The sequence below is a fragment of the Gossypium arboreum genome, chromosome 9 (assembly GCF_025698485.1).
Source record: "Gossypium arboreum isolate Shixiya-1 chromosome 9, ASM2569848v2, whole genome shotgun sequence".
In the NCBI taxonomy this organism is placed as follows: domain Eukaryota; kingdom Viridiplantae; phylum Streptophyta; class Magnoliopsida; order Malvales; family Malvaceae; genus Gossypium; species Gossypium arboreum.
In genome coordinates this window covers 44688115-44711426 of record NC_069078.1, presented here as the reverse complement: position 1 = coordinate 44711426, position 23312 = coordinate 44688115, and the positions used below count along the sequence as shown (strand labels likewise).

General features: G+C 36.4%; 1 protein-coding gene across 1 annotated transcript; it reads right to left on the bottom strand.

Moving 5' to 3' along the window:
* Window positions 1-22439: 22439 nt before the first annotated feature.
* On the bottom strand, window positions 22440-22883 carry LOC108464985 (uncharacterized). Its single transcript, XM_017765283.1, has one exon. The coding sequence runs from the start codon at window positions 22881-22883 to the stop codon at window positions 22440-22442; it is 444 nt and encodes a 147-aa protein (XP_017620772.1).
* Between the last annotated feature and the right edge of the window lie 429 nt (window positions 22884-23312).

The following is a 23312-nucleotide window of genomic DNA, read 5'->3' as shown; positions in this document are numbered from 1 at the left end:
AAGTGAAAGTATAGATATGTGATGAAATTGATTGGTGATATACATGTTTAAATAATGTGAATGCAAGGTATGTGTGAAAGAGTGAATTGGTAATAAATCTACTTGAGACAAAGAAGAAGGCGTGAATTTGAAAAATCACCATAAATTGTGGGAGATGATTTAGAAGCTGAATAAATTATGTAATTAAAGCTTAATGAGCTTAGTTTCTTATAAAAAAAACCTGAAAGCAAATGAATTTCTGATAATAAGATATTTGAAGTGGTGTGGGATAGAGTCAAATGACTTCAGGGTCCCCTATTTCTTTTATTTAGAAAATCATTATAATTTTTACAAAAATGGTCATAAGATAAAGTTTATATGCTTAGACTCCTTAATGATTATAGTTTCAAATGAAATCAACGAGAACATATTTTGAATTCTGTACAATGAGAAATTTGATTCGTAGTGAAGAGTGGTCAGATTAGTCAAATAGTGAAACAGAGGAAATTTTAAGAAAAATCTGGTATTTATTGGCCAAACCAAAAATTCTGAAAATTTTATGGATAGAAGATATATGAGTCTATATTTAGGGAAAATTAACGGAAATTGATTTGGATTTTGTAGCTCTAGTTATAAATGATTTAGTGACTGTTGCTCAGGAAGACAGCTTGCAGTGAAATGTGATTATGTGGTAAAATTGACAAAAATTTGTTAATGAGTTGCTTATTGATTTCTTATAAGCTTGCTATGATCAGTAGGTGTGAAAGTCGAATATATATATATATATATATTATATTTTGAAAGTGATACTCGAATAGTCGAATGATGACTAGTTTAAAATCTTTGAATTGAAGCTCAAGAGCATAGAGGGGCAAAATTCGGATAAGGGAAAAGAGAAAGTAATCGAATAGCCATTGTATTCGTTCGGAAACATTCAAGGTAAGTTCTTAAGTGTTTAAGCTTGATTTCTTTTTATATTCCTAAGAGTTAAATTAATATGGTAAAGGGAATGTAAATTTTATTTAGTTAATGTGTCGAATATGTAATGATTTAAGGCTATAAGCCGATTATGGCTATTATGCCTAAGTTGAATTGGATTTGGAAATTTGATTCACTAAATGAGTGTTACAATGAATAAACTATGCCGTATATGTGCTGGGGGAGATATCACGATTTGTGATTATTGAATATCTAAAGGAAACCATGATGTATATACAATTATTATATTTAGTCCGTTGTGGTAGCCGAAGGTGGCTTGGTACTAAAGTGATTAAATGTGAACTTCGATGAGGTAACTGTTAGTGATCGATGATATAAGTTATGCATTATAATATATATTCGGGTTTCAAACCTAGCAAACGTAATGCCAGTGAAATGACATCAGACTTAAAAGTCTAGCAGGCTCATGGCTGGTGATGAAATCAGGTTATTATCTAGCAGGCAAATTGCCGGTAAACTATTAAAAGCGTGGTGCTATAAGACTATGGGCTAATACGATATGTGGATTCGTTCCGTATAGTAAATTATTCAAGTACGAACAACCTAATTAAGTACATGTGAAGTAAATAAATTTGATGATTGATGTGAATCGAACGTATAAGAAATGGTTTCATGTTTATGTTCAACTATGAGACCTTGTGTTAAATTGACAATCGAATTTGTTCAAATACATTAAGTTGGTCAGGTATGCGATATGTACTTATGCATGTTAAATCGATTGGAATTGAATCACAAATGTGAATTGAGAAGCATAGGTAAAAATGCCTATATGTGAGTAAGGGTAAAACCATCATAAATTATCGATAAGGATGGGCTATGTGCGGAACCATCTTATAATTGCTAATTTGAAAGGTTGTGTACGAATCAGTGAGCAATATGTACATATTAGATGAATTGTGACCTTTTGGTTCTATCTAAATTAAGTTGTGCGATAAATAATTTATGTATATGACTTATATTTGAATGGTCACTATGGGTTAAGCTTGAATGATGAAATGGATATGTGATATTTTCGTATGACTTTTTAACCGAAATGTAAATGATGGTGTTCATATGGAGCTTATATCCAAATGTAGCAAATGACTACTAATGTGATATGTTGAATGAGAGATGTTAAAATATGATTAAATATGCATGATATTTGATGTATATCCGGGTTAAATCCCGAAGGCTTCGTGCTGGTATTATATCCGGGTTAAATCTCGCAGGCTTCGTGCTAGTATTATATCCGGGTTAAATCTCGTAGGCTTCGTGCTGGTAATATGTCCGGGTTAAATCCCACAGGCTTCATGCTGGTATTATATCCGGGTTAAATCCCGTAGGCCTAGTGCTGGTATTATATTCGGGCCTTTGAGCCTAGCAGGCTATAATGCCGGTGAAATGATATGTTATGTGAATTCGGTGTTCCTTGTAAGATAGGGATTTAGCCGAATGTTAAAGATGAAATGATAGTGTATTGTATCATACTTATATGGCCTAATGGCAAGTATAACATGTTGGTAAATATGTAATGTGCTTTTATAATCGAATGATAAGTTTGAAATGAATGTGAGTGAAATGTTATGCATAAGCTATCAAATGCTAAGTGTGAAAATGAGATGAAAGAAAGGTGTTTGAGATGTATAATTATATACGTTTGAATGATGTTAGTACTTAATTGATATGAATATGTTATATGGAACTTGTTGATTTCATTATTCGGGCCTTTGAGCCTAGCAGGCTATAATGCCAGTGAAATGATAATCGGGACTCGAGCCTAGCAGGTGAAATACCGGTGATTTGAGAAAAATCTAAGACTAAGGTACCTCGTATTAGATTGACAAATGAATACATTCAATACGTTAAGTGGGCCAGGTGCACATTATGTACTCATATGTGAGTTTGATTTGAAGTGAATCATAAGTGTGTAATGTGATACATACGTGAATAAATGTTATAACTATATCTATGATCATGATACACCTAGTCAGGGTGAGAAAGTATGTGAAAGTATTTGATGTAATTATGTTATATGAATTCAGATTAAGTGTGATAAGAATGCTGAACGTGCATTATGTGCTTGTGAATATTCGGCTAGATGGCAATTATACCTAGAATATGGTCTCTTGAGAAATTGAATAATCGAAGTATAATTGCGTTTATTTGTTTGCATTGCTTAAAACTTACTAAGCTTATGAAAGCTTACTCCGTTGTTACGTTCCTCTATTTTATAGATTGTTGGCTCCAGTTACTTGCTCGGGTTGGAGTTTGCAGGAGATATTATCACACTGTCGAGCTCACGCTAATGGTGTAAGTAAATCCTAGTATTTTGAGTCTATGGCATGTATAGGGTTTTAATGTTTTGGACATCGTAAGCCCATATATGGGACAGATTGCATGTGAAAAGAAAAGTTTTAAATTGATTGAAATTTTTCGGCATGATTTTTGTGTGATTGACTGAGTTTAAGTCGGGTAACACCTCGAACCCTGTTCCGGTGAGGGATACGGGCGAGGGGTGTTACAGTTCACAAAAAATGTTGAATCTCGATTTACTTGGGTAATATACATATATCTCTCTCCAATACATCTGCACTCCAAGCCCCTGTAATACACCAAAACACGAATGTACTCTATCCTGCGTTCTATTCAAACCGAGCATCAAATTCAGTATTATAACTCAAATAATGATTCATTTCCCACAATGAAACATATATATTTTATCATGTAATACCAATCACCAATTTATATAAATGTTCAATTTTAACCGTACAAACTTACTTGGACTGAATTGTAGTAATTGTAGAAATTCAAGGACTATTCCGCTATTTTTCCTTTTCCAAGAGTATCTACGGGATCTTGATCTAAAATGTAGAATTACTCATTTATCAGCTTAAATTTCACATTCCAATTCATTTTACAATTAATACCCTTTTTTTAAAATTTACACAATTACCCCAAACTTTTATAATTTTTTCAATTTAGTCTCTTAACCCAAAATTCATCAAATTAATCATTTTTCTCAAGTCAATTGTAACACCCCTTACCCGTATTTAACGCCGAAACAAGGACGAGGCATTACTGGACTTCAACACAAGCAAACATACATTTCTAAGTTGTAAATTTGGAACCAAATTAAAACCATTTGCAAATAATCATAAAGTCACTAATACGAGCCTACGAGGCCCAAAACATGCATTAGAAGCGGTTCGGGACTAAACCAAGAACTTTTAGAAAATTTTACAAAACCTAGAAAATTTTTGCTAAAACAGGGGTCACATGCCCGTGTGGCTTGGGACACGTCCGTGTGGGCAGGCCGTGTGGTCACACACGCCTGTGTGTAATGCCCCGTACCCGAGACCGTTGCCGGAGTCGAACACGAGGTGTTAACAGACTTAATTCATTTCTTAAACAGCTCATACAATTCATTTTAAAATTTCCAGACAAGCTGGCTAACTGCATCATAATCGCTTTAAAAATCATATCTCGAGTTCCAAAACTCGAAATCAAGTTCTGTAAATTTTTCCTGAAACTAGACTCATACATCTATCAACTAATTTTTTTTCAGAATTTTTGGTTGGACCAATTAGTACAGTTTATTAGTTAAAATCTCCCCTATTTCAGGGTTCGACTACTCTGACCTCTGTGTATTATGAATCAGATATCTCCGTGTACAGAGCTTCAATGATTATGCTGTTTGTCTCTAATAAAACTAGACTCAATACTGAATCTGTAAATATAAATCATGACTTATAATTATCTTTGTAAAATTTATGGTGAATTTCCAAAGTCATAACAGGCGATCCAGAAATCGCTCTGACCCTGTTTCACAAAAATTTAAACATCTCATAAAATATAGCTCATATACCTGTTTTGCTTCTTCCATATGAAAATAGACTCATCAGGCTTCGATTCTATGGCTTATTCATTATTTAATTCCATTTCTACTATTTTTAGTGGTTTTTCAAATTCACGTCACTACTGCTGTCTGAATCTATTTTGTGGTAAATTTTACCTATTTCATGGTTTCCATGGATTAGCTAGCAATTTGACATACATAGCACCAAATATGATCATGATTAGCCATTCCAATGGCTAATCATTACCAAGCATTTCCATACCACTCAATAACCATATCATAAGACCATATATATAAAATGATTATAATGCTATACTCAAAATATACAAGCCATTTTCGCATGGCTATACGAATATACATTACCAAAAGATACTTAATTAACAACAAAGGTCAGTCCTATACATGCCATTATCAAAGTTCAACTAAAAGAGTACCAAAAAGGGGCTTAGATAGTGTGGATGACTTCGACTTTGACACTTCCGAGTCCGATAGCTGACGAACAAAATCTATAATACAGAGAATTTAAGCAACAGAGTAAGCGTTTCGATGCTTAGTAAGCTTATAAGTAAGGAAATCATTTGAAACAAAAACACAAAAGAAATAGCATTCATAAGGATAAATAAATGTCTATGCACAAGATCACATATTCATTTTAATTTACACTTCTATCAATATGTTTACACATTCGAAGTCAAACTTAACTAAATTTCATTTGAATCAATTTCATGTAACTCGAGTGAGCTATAGACTTCATATAACCCTAAGGAATGGCCGGGAGAGCATTATTCGATTACATAATCACAACTTATACTGTACAAAATTTTTCCAATGTATATACGATCCATACCTGGTCATATTAGGGATTATGAGCACATTAATCGGAATTATTACGACAGAATCGCACCTTTCCAAACATAAATACTTTCGGAATTTGGCTCGGATGTAACAACCAGCACGAATGCCTTCGGGACTTAACCCGGTTATAATAACCCGCACGAATGCCTTCGGGACTTAACCCGGTTATAATAACCCGCACGAATGCCTTCGGGACTTAACCCGGTTATAATAACCCGCACGAATGCTATGCACATATATATATATCATAACTCATTAGCATTACTAGAAAACAAGTTCAACATGCTTATCAACCCTTACTCTTACGGCTCAATAGCTACATACACGTAATACGATTTCATTTCGTTATTCCACATGAATTCTTTAACCATTCAGCTCCAAGTCATATAAAATAAAAATCATTTGTTTCACTATGTAATTTATATAAAGCCATAAGATCACAACTTATCTACTATGCTTTTATATGATACCTATAAAATCATAAACTAAGTTCCGTTACTCAAAGACTTACCTCGGTATATTGGAACGGTTGTGGATTGATTACTCTATTGCTTTCTCTTTTCCCCGATCCAACTTTGATTCCCCTTGCCCTTGAGCTTAATGAATACAAGTAGAAGTATTCAATATTTTTACCAATAATGTTTACTTGTTAATCACATTCGGCAATCACATATCAAACTCATTTTATTATAATTTATCATTTCCACAATTTATTTTAAACTTACAAATTTCATAAATAATACAATTTTATACACCATGGCTACTTTTGTCGAATGTTCATATAATTTAAATAACAATTCATCATTCAACTTTCAAACCAAAACGCCATTATATGACCACATATACATACATCCATATACTTAAGCTCAATAATTATAATATAACATCAAGTACTCATTTTACTCATGTGGCCGATTATACTTGGTCATACATACACATAATCAAAAATAAATTCCAAAATTTTCACATCATTTATGTACTAAGCCGAATACACTTGCCAAGTTCACATACATTCTTCAACAATTCCTTCTTTAAACAAACACATATTCGGCTAAAACAATGAAAATTTTAGCAGCTTTTAATTTAACGCCTAATCAATTATAACACATTTAAGCATTCTTTTCATATTATCAACTCCAACCACATACATTATTCAAGTATAATATTTTCATATTCGGCAATAGTATCAAACATAATAGCCGATTCTTCTCACTTTGTATCTATGCATCTATTTGATCATTAGTTTAGTTCAAACACCCATACACCAAGATTCATCCAATTTAACATGAAACAAAAACCTTAATCCTCAATAACTACTATGGCCGAAAGTTCTAGTCATCCCAAAATCAAAATTTCTAACATGGGTTACCTAAAGAACTTGGTAACTAGTTCAAATTTATCTAAAATTTCAAGAATTCACATGAATTTCTCACCTTATTTATGGCTTAGAATCACCAAATGGTTGCTCCCTTTTTCCCCCTTAGAATCGGCCAAGAAGAAACAAGAATAAAAACTTTGTTTCTTTGTGACAGCCCAAAATTGACCCTAGTCGGGAGGTGGTTTCGGGACCACAAAACCGAGGCATAAAAATAATTTATAATTTATTTTGATGCCTATAATATGTGTTAATTCATGTGTGACATTTTGATGTTTCGATTTAGAGTTATAAATGTGAATTTCATTAGAAAGGACCTAGTAGTAAACTGTGAAAGTATGATGGGGAAAGGTGTGATGACTAGTTGAACATGCATGCAAAAATAAGGGATTTGCATGTCAATTCCCCCCCCCCCCAACATGAAGTGGCCGGCCATGGCAAGATTGGATGGGCAAAACATGTCATGAAACATGTTTTGTTGGTGCATTAGGGTGAAATAATAAAATAAAGAGCATGGGCAAAGAAAGAAAAAATGGTCTCATCCATGCTTCCCCCTTGGCCGTGAGTTGAGAGAAAGGAAAAGAAAAAATTTGGTTCATCCATTCTCATTTTCTTTGGGCTGAAAATTCTAAGAAGGAAGGAAATTTTGCTCCATTTTTAGTTTAGAAGAGATCTAGAAGGAGATTTGGCTATACTTGCATCAAGATTAAGGTATGTTGAGGTTGTGTCATGAGATTCATGCTTGTTTTGGTTGCTAACTTGATGTGCATGTTAGCCATGGTTCAAATCCTTGTTATGCCATGAAAAATGGTATTTGGCCAAGGTTGATATTGTGTTAAAGCCATTGCATGCTAAATGTGAAGCTTGTTGATGATGCATGTAATGATGGATTGACTACTCTTGAAATTTCTTTTAGTATTCTTGAGTAGGACATTGAATTCTTTGTTTAACCATGACCGAAGTTGAAAGAGTATGGTTGTGATGTATTCGCCATGGTGCATTCATGAGCATGATTTATGCTTGTTACTTGATTGGTAAAATTTGTGTTTGGATGGGTATGAACCCCTTGAGATTCGACCTTGCACCTATATGTGTATACATGTTTGCACATGATGTATTGGCATGACATATATACTATTTCAAGGTATATATTTGCTTGTGATGATGTTCGGTTATGAAGTACATGAGAGATGTGTATTGAGCTACAATATGTAATGCGTTAGTTAGTAAAATGCATGCTGTTTTGTGTGGTATTAAGTGCATAATTGGCCTCAACATGGACATGCATATTCGCCACATGAGGGAAATTGGTGTGCATGCATTCGGTTAGAGGCAAGCATATTGATGCCTATTCTTGGCTTAGAAAATTCCGCTAAGAGGAATATTAACTAATGTGTTGAGTTCGATTCGTGATTTCGTACATATGCGACTTTGATGCCTAATGAGCATATATATTGGCTAGGTATCTTGAATTCCTCTTTCGATGTTCAAATGATAAAACCAATTTATTTGTTAAATTAAGCTCAAGAGCAAAGGGGAGCTAAATCCGATAAGGGGAAGGAAAAAGTCGTCGAATAGCCGTCGAAATCGTTCGACCACGTCCGAGGTAAGTTTTCGAGTATTGAAACTTAGATTTTGATTCGATTGAATGAAGTAATAAGCAATCGAAATTGTGCCTTTGTATGTGGCCATTGAGCGAAATGATATTTTTGCTAAGTGAATTGTGCATAAAAGTTGTGTTATGAAATCGAAACAAAGATGTGTATGAATGTTCGAGTGATATCGGGCTAAGCCCAAGGCAATTGTGCGAGTTATGATATCCGGCTAAGCCTGAAGGCAATTGGGCGAGTTATGATATCCGGCTAAGCCCAAGGCAATTGTGCAAATTGTGATATCCGGGTTAAGTCCCGAAGGCCTTTGTGCGGGTTACCATAACCGGCTATGTCCCAAGGCGTTTGAACGAGTAGCTATATCCGGATAAACTCCAAGGTATGTGATTCGAGAACTTTGAACTTGGGAAAATTTTCAGTTAATGCACTTGTGAAATTCCCAACAACAAGGTATGTTTTGTGTGTGCTTCGCACACTATGAGTAAGTGCGTGTGAATATTTGCTCTAATGATAAATGAGCTATCGGCATTAACTAGGCCGTTATTTGTGTATGAATATAAGAGTTGGGATTGTGAAGTAAGCATGTCTTTGAGAAATTGTGCATATGAATTATTGTTTAGCTACTTGAATGCTATGCTTTGGTTGTGTGTATATTATGGCTCGAAACTTACTAAGCATAAATTGCTTACTCCGTTTCTTTGTTTCTCTGTTTATAGATTTTGCTCGTTAGCGATCGGATTTGGGATCATAGAAGTTGAAGTCAACCACACTATCAAAGCCCTTTTTGGTACTCCTTTAGTTGAGTTTTGGATATGGCATGTATAGGACCACCCTCGGTTGTTTTTAAGTACTTTGTGATGTATATGTGTGCGGCCATGCGAAAATGGTTCGTAAAAGTGGAGTATGGAATTTGACCATATGTGGATTGTAATTATATTTGGTTTCATGATGTGATTATGGTTTGGAATGAGAGTGTTGGTCACATGATCAGCCATTGGAATGGCTAAATATGATCATATGTGGACCTAAGTATGACTAGACTATAGTTGGTCCATGGGAACTACAATATAGGTAAAGCCTACCTTAAAAACAGAGGCTGCCAGCTGCAGTGACGTGGATGTGAAAAATCACTAAAATTTGTAGGAATGGTGTTAAATAGTGAATAAATTATGTGATCTAACCTTGATGAGTCTATTTTCATATGAAAGTAACGAAACGATCATATGAATAGTATACTGAGAGATATTAAAGTTCTCGAGAGACAGGGCCAGAACAGTTTCTGGGTCCCCTGTCGCGACTTTGAAAATTTACCATAAATTATCCAGAATGAATTAGAAGTCATGCCTTATATTTCCAGATTCCTTTTTCAGTCTAGTTTCATTAGAAACAAACGGCATCAGTATTGAAACCCTGTACAGAGAGATATTCAAGTTGTAACGCGTGAAGGTCAGTGTAGTCGACCCCTGTAACATGGGTGACTTTAACTAATAAACTGTACCAAGTGGCCCAACCAAAAATTCTAGAAAAAAACACAGGGATGGATATATGAGTATAAATTCAGGGAAAATTTACAGAATCAGTTTCTGAGTTCTGTAACTCGAGATATGCTTTTTAAGGTAACAGTGACGCAGTTTTCCAGCTTGCCTGGGAATGTCAAGTTGGTCGGTGCTATAAGTGGTTTTGGCTTGTTAACCTCGTGTCCGACAATCGCAACGGTCTCGGTTCGGGTGTTACAATTTTATTGGTATCGAGCTACGGTTTAGTCGATCCTAGGACTACCGTGATATGTTTGGGGTCTAGCTATACATGCCATTAAGTGATAATTGATAGTGTGGTGATTTCTGACATTTTGAAATTTGTGCTTGTTTATAGCCATGGATCCCGATCCCAACCGAGCAATAGCTGATGATGTGGAGAGTGTGGCGCCTGCTCCCGCACAAGGGACAGCGCCGACGGACTCTCAACCTATTGCTAGCAATCCGAATGATGAGGCTAAGCAAGCCTTCTATAGCGTGATGAATGATTGGTTCAACCAATACATTCGAACTAACACTACTGTTCCACAACCTCCATTCCCGACTAATGCAACCCCAAGACCTACAATACCTCCGTGAATCGACCAAATAAGGTCAAGTAAGCCCCATCGACAAATTCAAAACATGGGGCTACTGAATTTAAAGCTACGGATAGCGACGATGGCGAGCAAGCTGAATTTTGGTTGGACAACACTATCCGGTGCTCGATGAGCTATCATGTACACCCGATGAATGCTTAAAGTGTACTATCTCCTTGCTACGCGATTCCGCCTACTATTGGTGGAGTACTCTGACTTCTGTTGTGCCTAGGGAGCACGTAACTTGGGAGTTCTTTCTAACCGAGTTCCGAAAGAAGTATATCAGTCAGAGATTTATGGATCAAAAACGGAAGGAATTTCTTGAACTTAAACAAGGTTCCATGTCGGTTACCGACTACGAACGAAAATTTGTGAGGCTTAGCCGGTACGCACGCGAATGCATTTCTTCAGAAGCTGTGATGTGTAAACGCTCCGAAGATGGACTGAATGATGATATAAAGTCATGTTGGCATTTTGGAAATCCGAGTTTGTGGCTCTTGTCGAGCGAGTGCAAAGCCGAGGAGCTCGAGATGGAGAAAAGAAAAGTGAAGTGGGAGCAAGGGAGTTTCAGAAGAGGTCTTGGGAAGCCCTTCCCACACTCATCAAAGAAATTTAGAGATGGCTTAGGCCGGTCTAGAGACACTTCGGGCTTTTCTAGACGAGACCGCGATCGACCCCTATGGGCACGCGAGTCACTTCGATCGCCAAGATTGGCAATGATCGTCGAGACGAACGGAGTGCCAATATTGTGGCAAATGGCATTCGGGAGTTGTAGACTCGTGACCGCTCTGTTACAAGTGCGGATCACCGATCATTTCATTAAGGATTGCCTGAGTTTATCCGAACAAAACGTAAATCAAAGTGGGAACCCGGTGCTACCACAACTCGAGGTAGGCCACCTAGAAATATGGGCAATGCTAGTGGCGGTCGAGAGGATCTAGAGATGCTACCATCGATCCGAGGCTCGTGCTCCTGCTAGGACTTATGCCATACGCGCATGTGAGGATGCTTCCTCGTCAGATGTTATTACCGGTACTTTTACTCTCCTTTACACTAATGTGATTGCTTTGATTGACCCTGGTCCTACTCATTCATATATATGCGAAACCTTAGCATCCAGTAAGACTTTGCCCATTGAGTCTACTGAGTTTGTAATTCAGGTGTCAAACCCCTTAGGTCATTACGTGCTTGTCAACAAAGTGTGTAAGAAAAGTCCCCTAGTATTCCGAGGTTCTTGTTTTCCGGCGAACTTGATGCTTTTTCCGTTCGACAAATTTGACGTTATTCTTGGTTTGGATTGGTTGACCATGCACGATGCGGTTGTAAATTGCAAAAGCAAGACTATTGATCTGAGGTGCGCAAATAACGAGATAATTCGGGATGAGTCTACGAACTTAAAGGGGTTGCCAGCTGTAATATCAGCAATGTTGGCCCAGAAATACGTAAGAAATGGGTGCGAAGCATACCTTGCGTATGTTCTAGATGACAAGGAGTTAGAAAAGAAACCCGAATCTGTGCTAGTGGTTTGCGAATACCAGGATGTTTTCCCTGAAGAATTGCTGGGATTACCACCTGTTCGGGAAATAGAGTTTGGCATCGAATTGGTACCTGGTACCACCCCAATTTCGATAGCTCCGTATCGTATGGCACCAACGGAATTAAATGAGTTGAAAGCTCAGTTGCAAGAATTTGTGGATAAAGGTTTTGCTCACCCGAATTTTTCACCTTGGGGTGCACTAGTGTTGTTTGTGAAAAAGAAGGATGGAACCATGAGGCTGTGCATCGACCATCGTCAGCTTAATAAAGCGACGATAAAGAACAAATATCCGTTACCGCGTATCGACGATTTGTTCGATCAACTAAAGGGAGCTTAAGTGTTCTCGAAAATAGATTTGAGATCGGGCTATTATCAGTTGCGAATTCGAGATTCAGACGTACCCAAGATTGCCTTCAGAACGAGATATGGTCACTACGAGTTCCTAGTGATGCTGTTTGGGCTTACTAATGCCCCTGCGGTATTTATGGATTTAATGAATCGGATCTTCAGACCATATTTGGATCGGTTCGTAGTCGTGTTCATTGATGACATCTTGGTCTATTCAAGAAATGAGACCGAACATGCTGAACACCTGAGGTTAGTGCTGCAAATTTTACGGAATAAGCAATTATATGCTAAGTTCAAGAAGTGTGAGTTACGGTTAAGAGAGGTTAGCTTCTTGGGGCATGTGATATCTCATCGGGTATTCGAGTCGACTGAACAAAATTTCAGCCATACTTAACTGGAAGCCTCAGAAATATTACCGAGGTTCGAGAGCTTTTGGGGCTTGCTTAGGTTATTACCGACGATTTGTAAGAGGTTTCTCGATGATAGCCACGCCAATGACGGCTACTCCAAAAGGATGTTAAGTTCGAATGGACGAAGAAATGTTAAAAAAAAAAAGTTTCGATCAACTGAAAACTTATTTGACTAAAGCCCCAATTCTAGTGCAACCCGAATCGGGCAAAGAGTTTGTTATTTATAGTGACGCATCCCTACTCGGGTTAGGTTGCGTATTGATGCAAGAAGGTCGAGTTGTGGCCTATCGTCGAGGCAATTAAAGCCACACGAGAAAAAATTATCCGACCCATGATCTCGAATTGGTCGCCATCGTATTCGCCTTAAAGATATGGCGACATTACTTATTTGGTGAGAAGTGCCATGTGTTCGGATCACAAAAGTCTCAAATATTTGATGACTCAAAGAGACTTAAATCTGCGACAAAGACGTTGGCTCGAGTGTTAAAGGATTATGAGTGGTCATTGACTATCACTCGGGAAAGGCGAATGTGGTTATGGATGCCTTAAGTCGTAAATCATTATTCGCTTACGAGTGATGAATGTACACTTGTCTGTTCTACCCGACAATGTGTTAGTAGCTGAATTGAAAGCCAAACCATTATTGATACGTCAAATTCGTGAAGCTCGTGAAGTCGACGATGAGTTGGTTGCAAAACGGCTGAGTGTGTTCGAACAAGGACTCGAATTTCAAATCGATGATGACGATTGTTTGAGGTTCAAAAGTTGTCTGTGTTCCAAAGAATTGAAACTTATTTCGATAATTCGAACGAAGCCCATTGTAGCCGAATGGCAATCCACCCGGGAGTACGAAGATGTACAACGATTTGAAACGTCGGTTTTGGTGACATGGTATGAAACGAGACATCTCCATTGTTTTGAGATGTTTAATATGTCAACAAGTGAAAGCGGAACATCAAGTGCCTTGAGATTACTTCACCGATCACGATACCCGAGTGGAAATGGGATCGAGTCACAATAGACTTTGTATCCGGACTGCCATTGTCAGCAAGTAAGAAGGATGCGATTTGGGTCGTGGTAGATAGATTGACTAAGTTGGCTCACTTTATCCCCGTACGTACGGATTTTTCAATGGACAAACTAGCCGAATTGTATGTTTCTCAGATTGTGAGATTACACGGGTGCCTATTTCCATCGTATCGGATAGAGATCCGAGATTTACCTCGCGATTTTGGAAGAAGTTGCAAGAAGCTTTGGGTACCAAGCTACATTTCAGCACCGCCTTTCACCCTCAAACCGATGGTCAATCCGAGCGGATAATTCAGATACTTGAGGATATGTTAAGATGTTGCATCCTCGAGTTCAGTGGTTCATGGGAACGATATTTGCCTTTGATTGAATTCGCTTACAACAATAGTTTTCAATCAAGTTTTAAGATGGCACCCTACGAGGCTTTGTACGGTCGTAAATGCCGTACACCATTGTTTTGGACTGAGCTCGGTGAAAGCAAAATTTTTGGGGTGGATTTAATTAGAGATGCTGAATGAAAGTGAAAGTAATCCGTGAAAGTCGAAGATAGCCTCCGATCGTCGAAGTCGACGCAGGTCCAAACGAAAAGACATCGAGTATCGTGGGAGATAAAGTGTTTCTCAAGGTTTCGCCTTGGAAAAAGATACTCGATTCTACCGTAAGGGCAAGTTGAGCCCGAGGTTCATTGGGCCATATGAGATATCCGGCGAGTCGGTCCGATTGCATATCATTTGATTTTGCCCCTAAACTCGAAAAGATTCACGATGTCTTTCATGTTTCGATGCTTGACGCTATAGATCCGATCCATCGCACGTGATTAGTCCATCAGAGGTTGAAATTCAAGCCAATATGAGTTATAAGGAAGAACCGATTCGTATCCTATCACGTGAAGTGAAAGAGTTGCGAAACAAGCGGGTTCCACTAGTGAAAGTGTTATGGCTCAAACACGGGATAGAAGAAGCTACTTGGGAAACCGAGAACTCTATGAAAGAGCGATACCCAACCCTATTTACCGGTAAGATTTTCGGGGACGAAAATTTCTTAAGTGGGGGAGAGTTGTGACAGCCCAAAATTGACCCTAGTCGGGAGGTGGTTTCGGGACCACAAAACCGAGGCATAAAAATAATTTATAATTTATTTTGATGCCTATAATATGTGTTAATTCATGTGTGACATTTTGATGTTTCGATTTAGAGTTATAAATGTGAATTTCATTAGAAAGGACCTAGTAGTAAACTGTGAAAGTATGATGGGGAAAGGTGTGATGACTAGTTGAACATGCATGCAAAAATAAGGGATTTGCATGTCAATTTCCCCTCCAACATGAAGTGGCCGGCCATGGCAAGAGTGGATGGGCAAAACATGTCATGAAACATGTTTTGTTGGTGCATTAGGGTGAAATAATAAAATAAAGAGCATGGGCAAAGAAAGAAAAAAATGGTCTCATCCATGCTTCCCCCTTGGCCGTGAGTTGAGAGAAAGGAAAAGAAAAAATTTGGTTCATCCATTCTCATTTTCTTTGGGCTGAAAATTCTAAGAAGGAAGGAAATTTTGCTCCATTTTAGTTTAGAAGAGATCTAGAAGGAGATTTGGCTATAATTGCATCAAGATTAAGGTATGTTGAGGTTGTGTCATGAGATTCATGCTTGTTTTGGTTGCTAACTTGATGTGCATGTTAGCCATGGTTCAAATCCTTGCTATGCCATGAAAAATGGTATTTGGCCAAGGTTGATATTGTGTTAAAGCCATTGCATGCTAAATGTGAAGCTTGTTGATGATGCATGTAATGATAGATTGACTACTCTTGAAATTTCTTTTAGTATTCTTGAGTAGGACATTGAATTCTTTGTTTAACCATGACCGAAGTTGAAAGAGTATGGTTGTGATGTATTCGGCCATGGTGCATTCATGAGCATGATTTATGCTTGTTACTTGATTGGTAAAATTTGTGTTTGGATGGGTATGAACCCCTTGAGATTGACCTTGCACCTATATGTGTATACATGTTTGCACATGATGTATTGGCATGACATATATACTATTTCAAGGTATATATTTGCTTGTGATGATGTTCGGTTATGAAGTACATGAGAGATGTGTATTGAGCTACAATATGTAATGCGTTAGTTAGTAAAATGCATGCTGTTTTTGTGTGGTATTAAGTGCATAATTGGCCTCAACATGGACATGCATATTCGGCCACATGAGGGGAAATTGGTGTGCATGCATTCGGTTAGAGGCAAGCATATTGATGCCTATTCTTGGCTTAGAAAATTCCGCTAAGAGGAATATTAACTAATGTGTTGAGTTCGATTCGTGATTTCGTACATATGCGACTTTGATGCCTAATGAGCATATATATTGGCTAGGTATCTTGAATTCCTCTTCGATGCTCAAATGATAAAACCAATTTATTTGTTAAATTAAGCTCAAGAGCAAAGGGAGCTAAATCCGATAAGGGAAGGAAAAGTCGTCGAATAGCCGTCGAAATCGTTCGACCACGTCCGAGGTAAGTTTTTGAGTATCGAAACTTAGATTTTGATTCGATTGAATGAAGTAATAAGCAATCGAAATTGTGCCTTTGTATGTGGCCATTGAGCGAAATGATATTTTGCTAAGTGAATTGTGCATAAAAGTTGTGTTATGAAATCGAAACAAAGATGTGTATGAATGTTCGAGTGATATCGGGCTAAGCCCAAGGCAATTGTGCGAGTTATGATATCGGGCTAAGCCCAAGGCAATTGTGCGAGTTATGATATCCGGGCTAAGCCCAAGGCAATTGTACGAGTTATGATATCGGGCTAAGCCGAAGGCAATTAGGCGAAGTTATGATATCCGGGCTAAGCCCAAGGCAATTGTGCAAATTGCGATATCCGGTTAAGTCCGAAGGCCTTTGTGCGGGTTACCATAACCGGGCTATGTCCCAAGGCATTTGAACAGTAGCTATATCCGGATAAACTCCGAAGATATGTGATTCGAGAACTTTGAACTTGCTGGAAAATTTTCAGTTAATGCACTTGTTAAATTCCCAACAACAAGGTATGTTTTGTGTGCTTAGCACACTATGAGTAAGTGCATGTGAATATTCGCTCTAATGATAAATGAGCTATCGGCATTAACTAGGCCGTTATTTGTGTATGAATATAAGAGTTGGGATTGTGAAGTAAGCATGTCTTTGAGAAATTGTGCATATGAATTATTGTTTAGCTACTTGAATGCTATGCTTTGGTTGTGTGTATATTATGGCTCAAACTTACTAAGCATAAATTGCTTACTCCGTTTCTTTGTTTCTCTGTTTATAGATTTTGCTCGTTAGCGATCGGATTCGGGATCATAGAAGTTGAAGTCAACCACACTATCAAAGCCCTTTTTGGTACTCCTTTAGTTGAGTTTTGGATATGGCATGTATAGGACCACCCTCGGTTGTTTTTAAGTACTTTGTGATGTATATGTGTGCGGCCATGCGAAAATGGTTCGTAAAAGTGGAGTATGGAATTTGACCATATGTGGATTGTAATTATATTTGGTTTCATGATGTGATTATGGTTTGGAATGAGAGAGTTGGTCACATGATCAGCCATTAGAATGGCTAAATATGATCATATGTGGACCTAAGTATGACTAGACTATAGTTGGTCCATGGGAACTACAATATAGGTAAAGCCTACCTTAAAAACAGAGGCTGGCAGCTGCAGTGACGTGGATGTGAAAAATCACCAAAATTTGTAGAAATGGTTTTAAATAGTGAATAAATTATGTGATCGAACCTTGACGAGTCTATTTTCATATGAAAGTAACGAAACCATCATATGAATAGTATAATGAGAGATATTAAAGTTCTCGTGAGATAGGGCCAGAACGGTTTTTGGGTCCCCTGTTGCAACTTTGAAAATTTACCATAAATTATCCAGAATGAATTAGAAGTCATGCCTTATATTTCCAGATTCCTTTTTCAGTCTAGTTTCATTAGAAACAAACGGAATCAGTATTGAAACCCTTTACAGAGATATATTCAAGTTGTAACGCGTGAAGGTCAGTGTAGTCGACCCCTGTAACATGGGTGACTTTAACTAATAAACTGTACCAATTGGCCCGACCAAAAATTCTAGAAAAAAATCCAGGGATGGATATATGAGTCTAAATTCAGGTAAAATTTACAGAATCAGTTTCCGAGTTCTGTAACTCGAGATATGCTTTTTAAGGCAACAGTGATGCAGTTTTCCAGCTTGCCTGGGAATGTCAAGTTGGTCGGTGCTATAAGTGGTTTTGGCTTGTTAACCCCTCGTGTCCGACACCGGCAACGGTCTCGGGTTCGGGGTGTTACATTCTTTCACCCATTTCCTTCCTTTAACTATTATTATTCTATATTTTAAAGCCATTTAATAATGGAAAATGCTAAAATAAAATTCATATATTTTATACTAACTTACAACATGGCCGGCCACTAATAACAAAATGGTTAATTTGACATGCAAAACCCTTCCTTTTAATACTTTCATTATATACCATCTTAAAAATTTGCCTACCACTTTTCATTTTTCTCACACAAGTCCTATTTAATAATTTCATATATAATTGACAAAGTTAAAGTATGAAATTTTCACATATGTATGTTCATGCACAATAAACATAGAAAATAACAGTTAATTATTTTTATGACTCGGTTTTGTGGTCCCGAAACCACTTTCCGACTAGGGTCACATTAGGGTTGTCACACTGTGTCCCTAACCCATGTAACTCTCTATTTGTAACTCATGACCAAAATGAGATCACACGGCTAAGTCACATGCCCGTGTGCTAGGCCGTGTGGAAAATTAATTTTTAGAAAAAAAATAGGTGCAGGGGACACACGGCCGGATCACACACCCATAGGGCTGACAGAGTGTCACACATGACCTAGATACACGCCCGTGTGTCTACCTGTGTAGATAAAAACAAGGCTATTTACCAAGTCATTTTGTCACCCTCACATGCTCATATCTACTCAACATCACATGGTACAAACTTAAGCATAAAGAGCAACCAAATAATCACAACTAAGACAATAACATTTCATTCTCATACCATTTTTAAACATGCTTAAAAGATCAACCTCTCCACATCAAATTATGCAAGTTTTCACATTCACAAATGACATTAATACAAATATACTCATAACCAACATTAGCCAACTTCCAAGGCTATATACAAAATGAACCATGAACCACTATAAGCCAACACATATGACCAAAAGACCAAGTTCCTATACATGCCATAAACTCTAAATACTTGATTTCATCAATACCCAAATGATAGCTTGATAGTGTGATAGGATCTCCAACGATCTCCAACCCGAGCTAGCTTGACGGCATTATAAAACATGGGAAAGGAAGGGGGTAAGCTATATTGCTTAGTAAGTTCGTATGAACATAATAAGCAAATCTTACAAATCATTTACTAAGTCCAACAATATAAACACAAGATAATATACATTGCTATAAAGCTCACTGTTATAACTTATCCAGTCACATTGCTTGCTCTATCAATTTGCAAGCATAACTTAACATGTCTTGGCATTAGGTTAACAACCGTAATATTTCCATTATAACAGATTACCACAATCAACCAAGCATTTCAAACCTCATAATAACATGTATATTAATTATGAGTATTCACATTTCAAGCATATATTTTAACATCTTTCAATTGTTTAAAGCTAATATCTTCTCATACTTCCACAATCATTTTAATAGGCAATTATGCCAATCTTTCCTTTTTCTGATATCCGATAAATCACAATTTGTGTGAATAAAACATGCTATATCATGACTCAATTTGGCCCAAAAACCACTTACACAATCGCCAACCGAATTTACCATGTATTTCATATATCACAAGGTTTTCACAAAAACATTCTCGTAGAAACCATGAACTCACAATATCATGAAGTCAATACTTATAAACTTATGTGCATTCCTGTACTAATTCATAACACTTACATGCTCTTTCTCTTCTTTGACATACCCATTAAATTACTCGTCGAACTACTTGGAATATTAAAGGATACTCGGGAATCTCATACAGACAGTATCGTACCAATGCCATATCCTAGATATGGTCTTACATGTAATCTCGTATCGATTCCAATAGCCCAGCTATGGTCTTACACGAAGTCTCATATCGATGCCATACCCCAGATATAGTCTTGCACGTAATCTCAGTAACCCTAATTTCTCATTTGTACCTTATCTATTCCTAAGGTTCAACCGAGACTTTCGCTGTATCGAATCTCTGTCGGTCATTTCCATAATATCGTATTCAATAGCATTGACATTTCATTTCAATAAAATAACATTGACCACAATTATATCAATTAAGCATTTATACATAATAATTTAATGCTTATTAAACATACGAACTTACATTGGCATAAAAATGGCGAAAAGGACCTAACATTAAATACGCGTTTTTTCCCCGTTCTAATTTCGAACCTCATTTTTCTTGATTTATAATATCACATTTAACTTATTTAATCATTATACTATTCAAATCAGCCCAAAATAACATTATGGAAAAAATTACATTTTTGCCCCTAAAGTTTCACTTTTTTACAATTTAGTCCCTAGGCTCGTAAAATGAAATGTACTCAATTTCTTCAATACCCATGCCTAGTCGAACCTTATCCATGATTATATCATCCCACATTTTTCTTTTATTTGCATTTTAACACCCATTTTACAACTTTTTACAAATAGGTCATTTTTAGGCATTTTCATCGAAAATCACTTAGATAAAGTCATTTATCTAACAACTAACATGCATTTTCTACCATTAAACATAAAAAAAACATACATATTCAACATGTGTCAAACCCTAGACTTTCAACCATTCCTCAAATTAGTACTAGAAATAGGTAGATCATGTTACAAGGATTTCAAAAACATAAAAATCATTAAAAACGGAGCTATAACGGACTTACAATCGAGCTTGGAAGCTTGACAAACCCTAGCCATGGTTTCTTCTTGTAAATTTCAGCCATGGGAGGAAGATGGACAAAAATTTGCTTTTATTTTGGCTTTTTAGTTCATTTAATTACCAAATTACTAAATTACCCTTTAATGAAAAACTTTAGAAACATACCTAACCATGTCCATTTTTGTCCACCAACTTAACTAATAGTCTAATTACCATTTAAGGACCTCCAATTTAAAATTTCATAACAATTATATACCTTTAACCCATAGAACTCACATTTTTCACTTATTACAATTTAGTCCTTTTGACTAAATTGAGTGCCCCAACATCAAAATTTTTTAACAAAATTTTCATGAAATCATTCCATTAAACTGTAAACCATAAAAATATAATAAAAATAAATTTTTCTGAGTTGGATTCGTGGTCCCAAAACCACTATTACAACTAGACCCAAAATTGGGTTGTTACATCAATATTATAACCAAATATACTAGGCCCTTAAACAGTCCCCAATAAACATTAAATTCACTATTAAGCCCTAATATTTTGACATTTTCACAATTTAATCCTAAAATCAAAATCTAACAAAAATCACTTTACAAATTCATCATATAACATAATCAAAGCTTCAAATACATGTTATTCATAAAAAACATTCAATATTCAACAATGGCAACTTCCAAAATTTTTAATAAAATAAAAAACAAAGGTACGGGCTAGCCGGACCTAGTTGCAACGATCTCAAAAACATAAAAGTTACAAGAAACCGAATTAAAATAGACTTACATGCAAAGCCTTTGAGTTAGCCGAAGGTGAAGCTTCAAAAATGGAGAAATTTTCTTTTGTTTTCGTGAAACATGGAAAGATGATAATTTATTTTAGTTTTGTTTTATTAACTTTAATTTAATTATTAATTTGCACATTTACCCTTAAATATATCTTTATAAAATAACCATTTAAAGACCCATTGTTGTCCATCAATTTTCTAATGGATTAATTACTCATTAAACCCCTTTTTATTTCATAGTTAAGCTATTAAATCTATGGAATTCAAGATTGACTAAATTTTACACAATTTTCAATTTAGTCATTTTCTTTTAATTAACTATCTAAACGTTAATATTTCTAAACCAAGTTTTAATATGACTATAATAATTCTATAAATATTATAAAAATAATATTTATGAGTCAACACGATGGAAATTAATGGTTTCGAAACCACTGTCCTGTCACCACTAAAAATTGGGCTGTTACAACTCTCCCCCCTTAAAAAATTTTGTCCTCGAAATTGTTATCGGAAAATAGATTCAGATATTGTAGTTTTATTGATTTCTCGGTTTCCCAAGTAGCTTCTTCTGAACCATGACGATGCCACAGGACTTTTACTAATAGTACTCATTTGTTCCACAATTCTTTATCTTCCCAAGCTAAAATTCTTACGGGTTCTTTCGAATACGTCAAGTCTGGCTGTAGCTCAATCTCACTATGAGGAATCACATGTGAAGGATCAGATTTGTACCGTCTCAGCATTGAATTATGAAACACATTATGGATTTTCTCGAGTTCAGAGGGCAAAGCTAATTTATAAGCTACAGGGTCGATTCTTTCAACAATCTCGTACAGTCCGATAAATCTCGGACTCAACTTTTCTTTCCTGCAGAAACGTAACACTTTCTTCCACGGATAGACTTTTAAGAATACCCGATCACCAACAACAAATTCTATATCTTTCCTTTTCAGATCCGCATATGATTTTTGATGATCATATGCATCTTTCAAGCAATCTCGAATAATTTGAACTTTTTCTTCAGTTTCTCGGATCAAATCAGCACCCACCATTTTGGATTCACTCAACTCAAACTAATACAATGGTGTTTTACACTTCTTCCCATAAAGAGCTTCAAACGGTGTCATTTTTATATTGGATTGAAAACTATTACTATAAGTGAATTCAGCTAACGGTAAATATTTTTCCCAACTACCTTCAAACTTGAGTATACAACATCTCAACATATCTTCCAGAATCTGAATCACTCGCTCTGATTACCTGTCAGTCTGAGGATGAAAAGTTATGCTAAAATTATTGGTGCCTAGAGCCTCGTGAAGTTTAATCCAAAATCTTAATGTAAATCTCGGATCTCGATCTGAAATAATAGATGTTAGAACTCTATGTAATCTCACAATCTTAGATACATATAGTTTCGATAATCTCTTAAATGTGAAGTTTGTTCTGAATAGAATAAAATGTGTCGATTTAGTCAATCTGTC

Bases quoted from the DNA above. Each gene is read 5' to 3' on its own strand.
- LOC108464985 (XM_017765283.1), bottom strand. From the start codon at position 22,883: ATGGTGGGTGCTGATTTGATCCGAGAAACTGAAGAAAAAGTTCAAATT.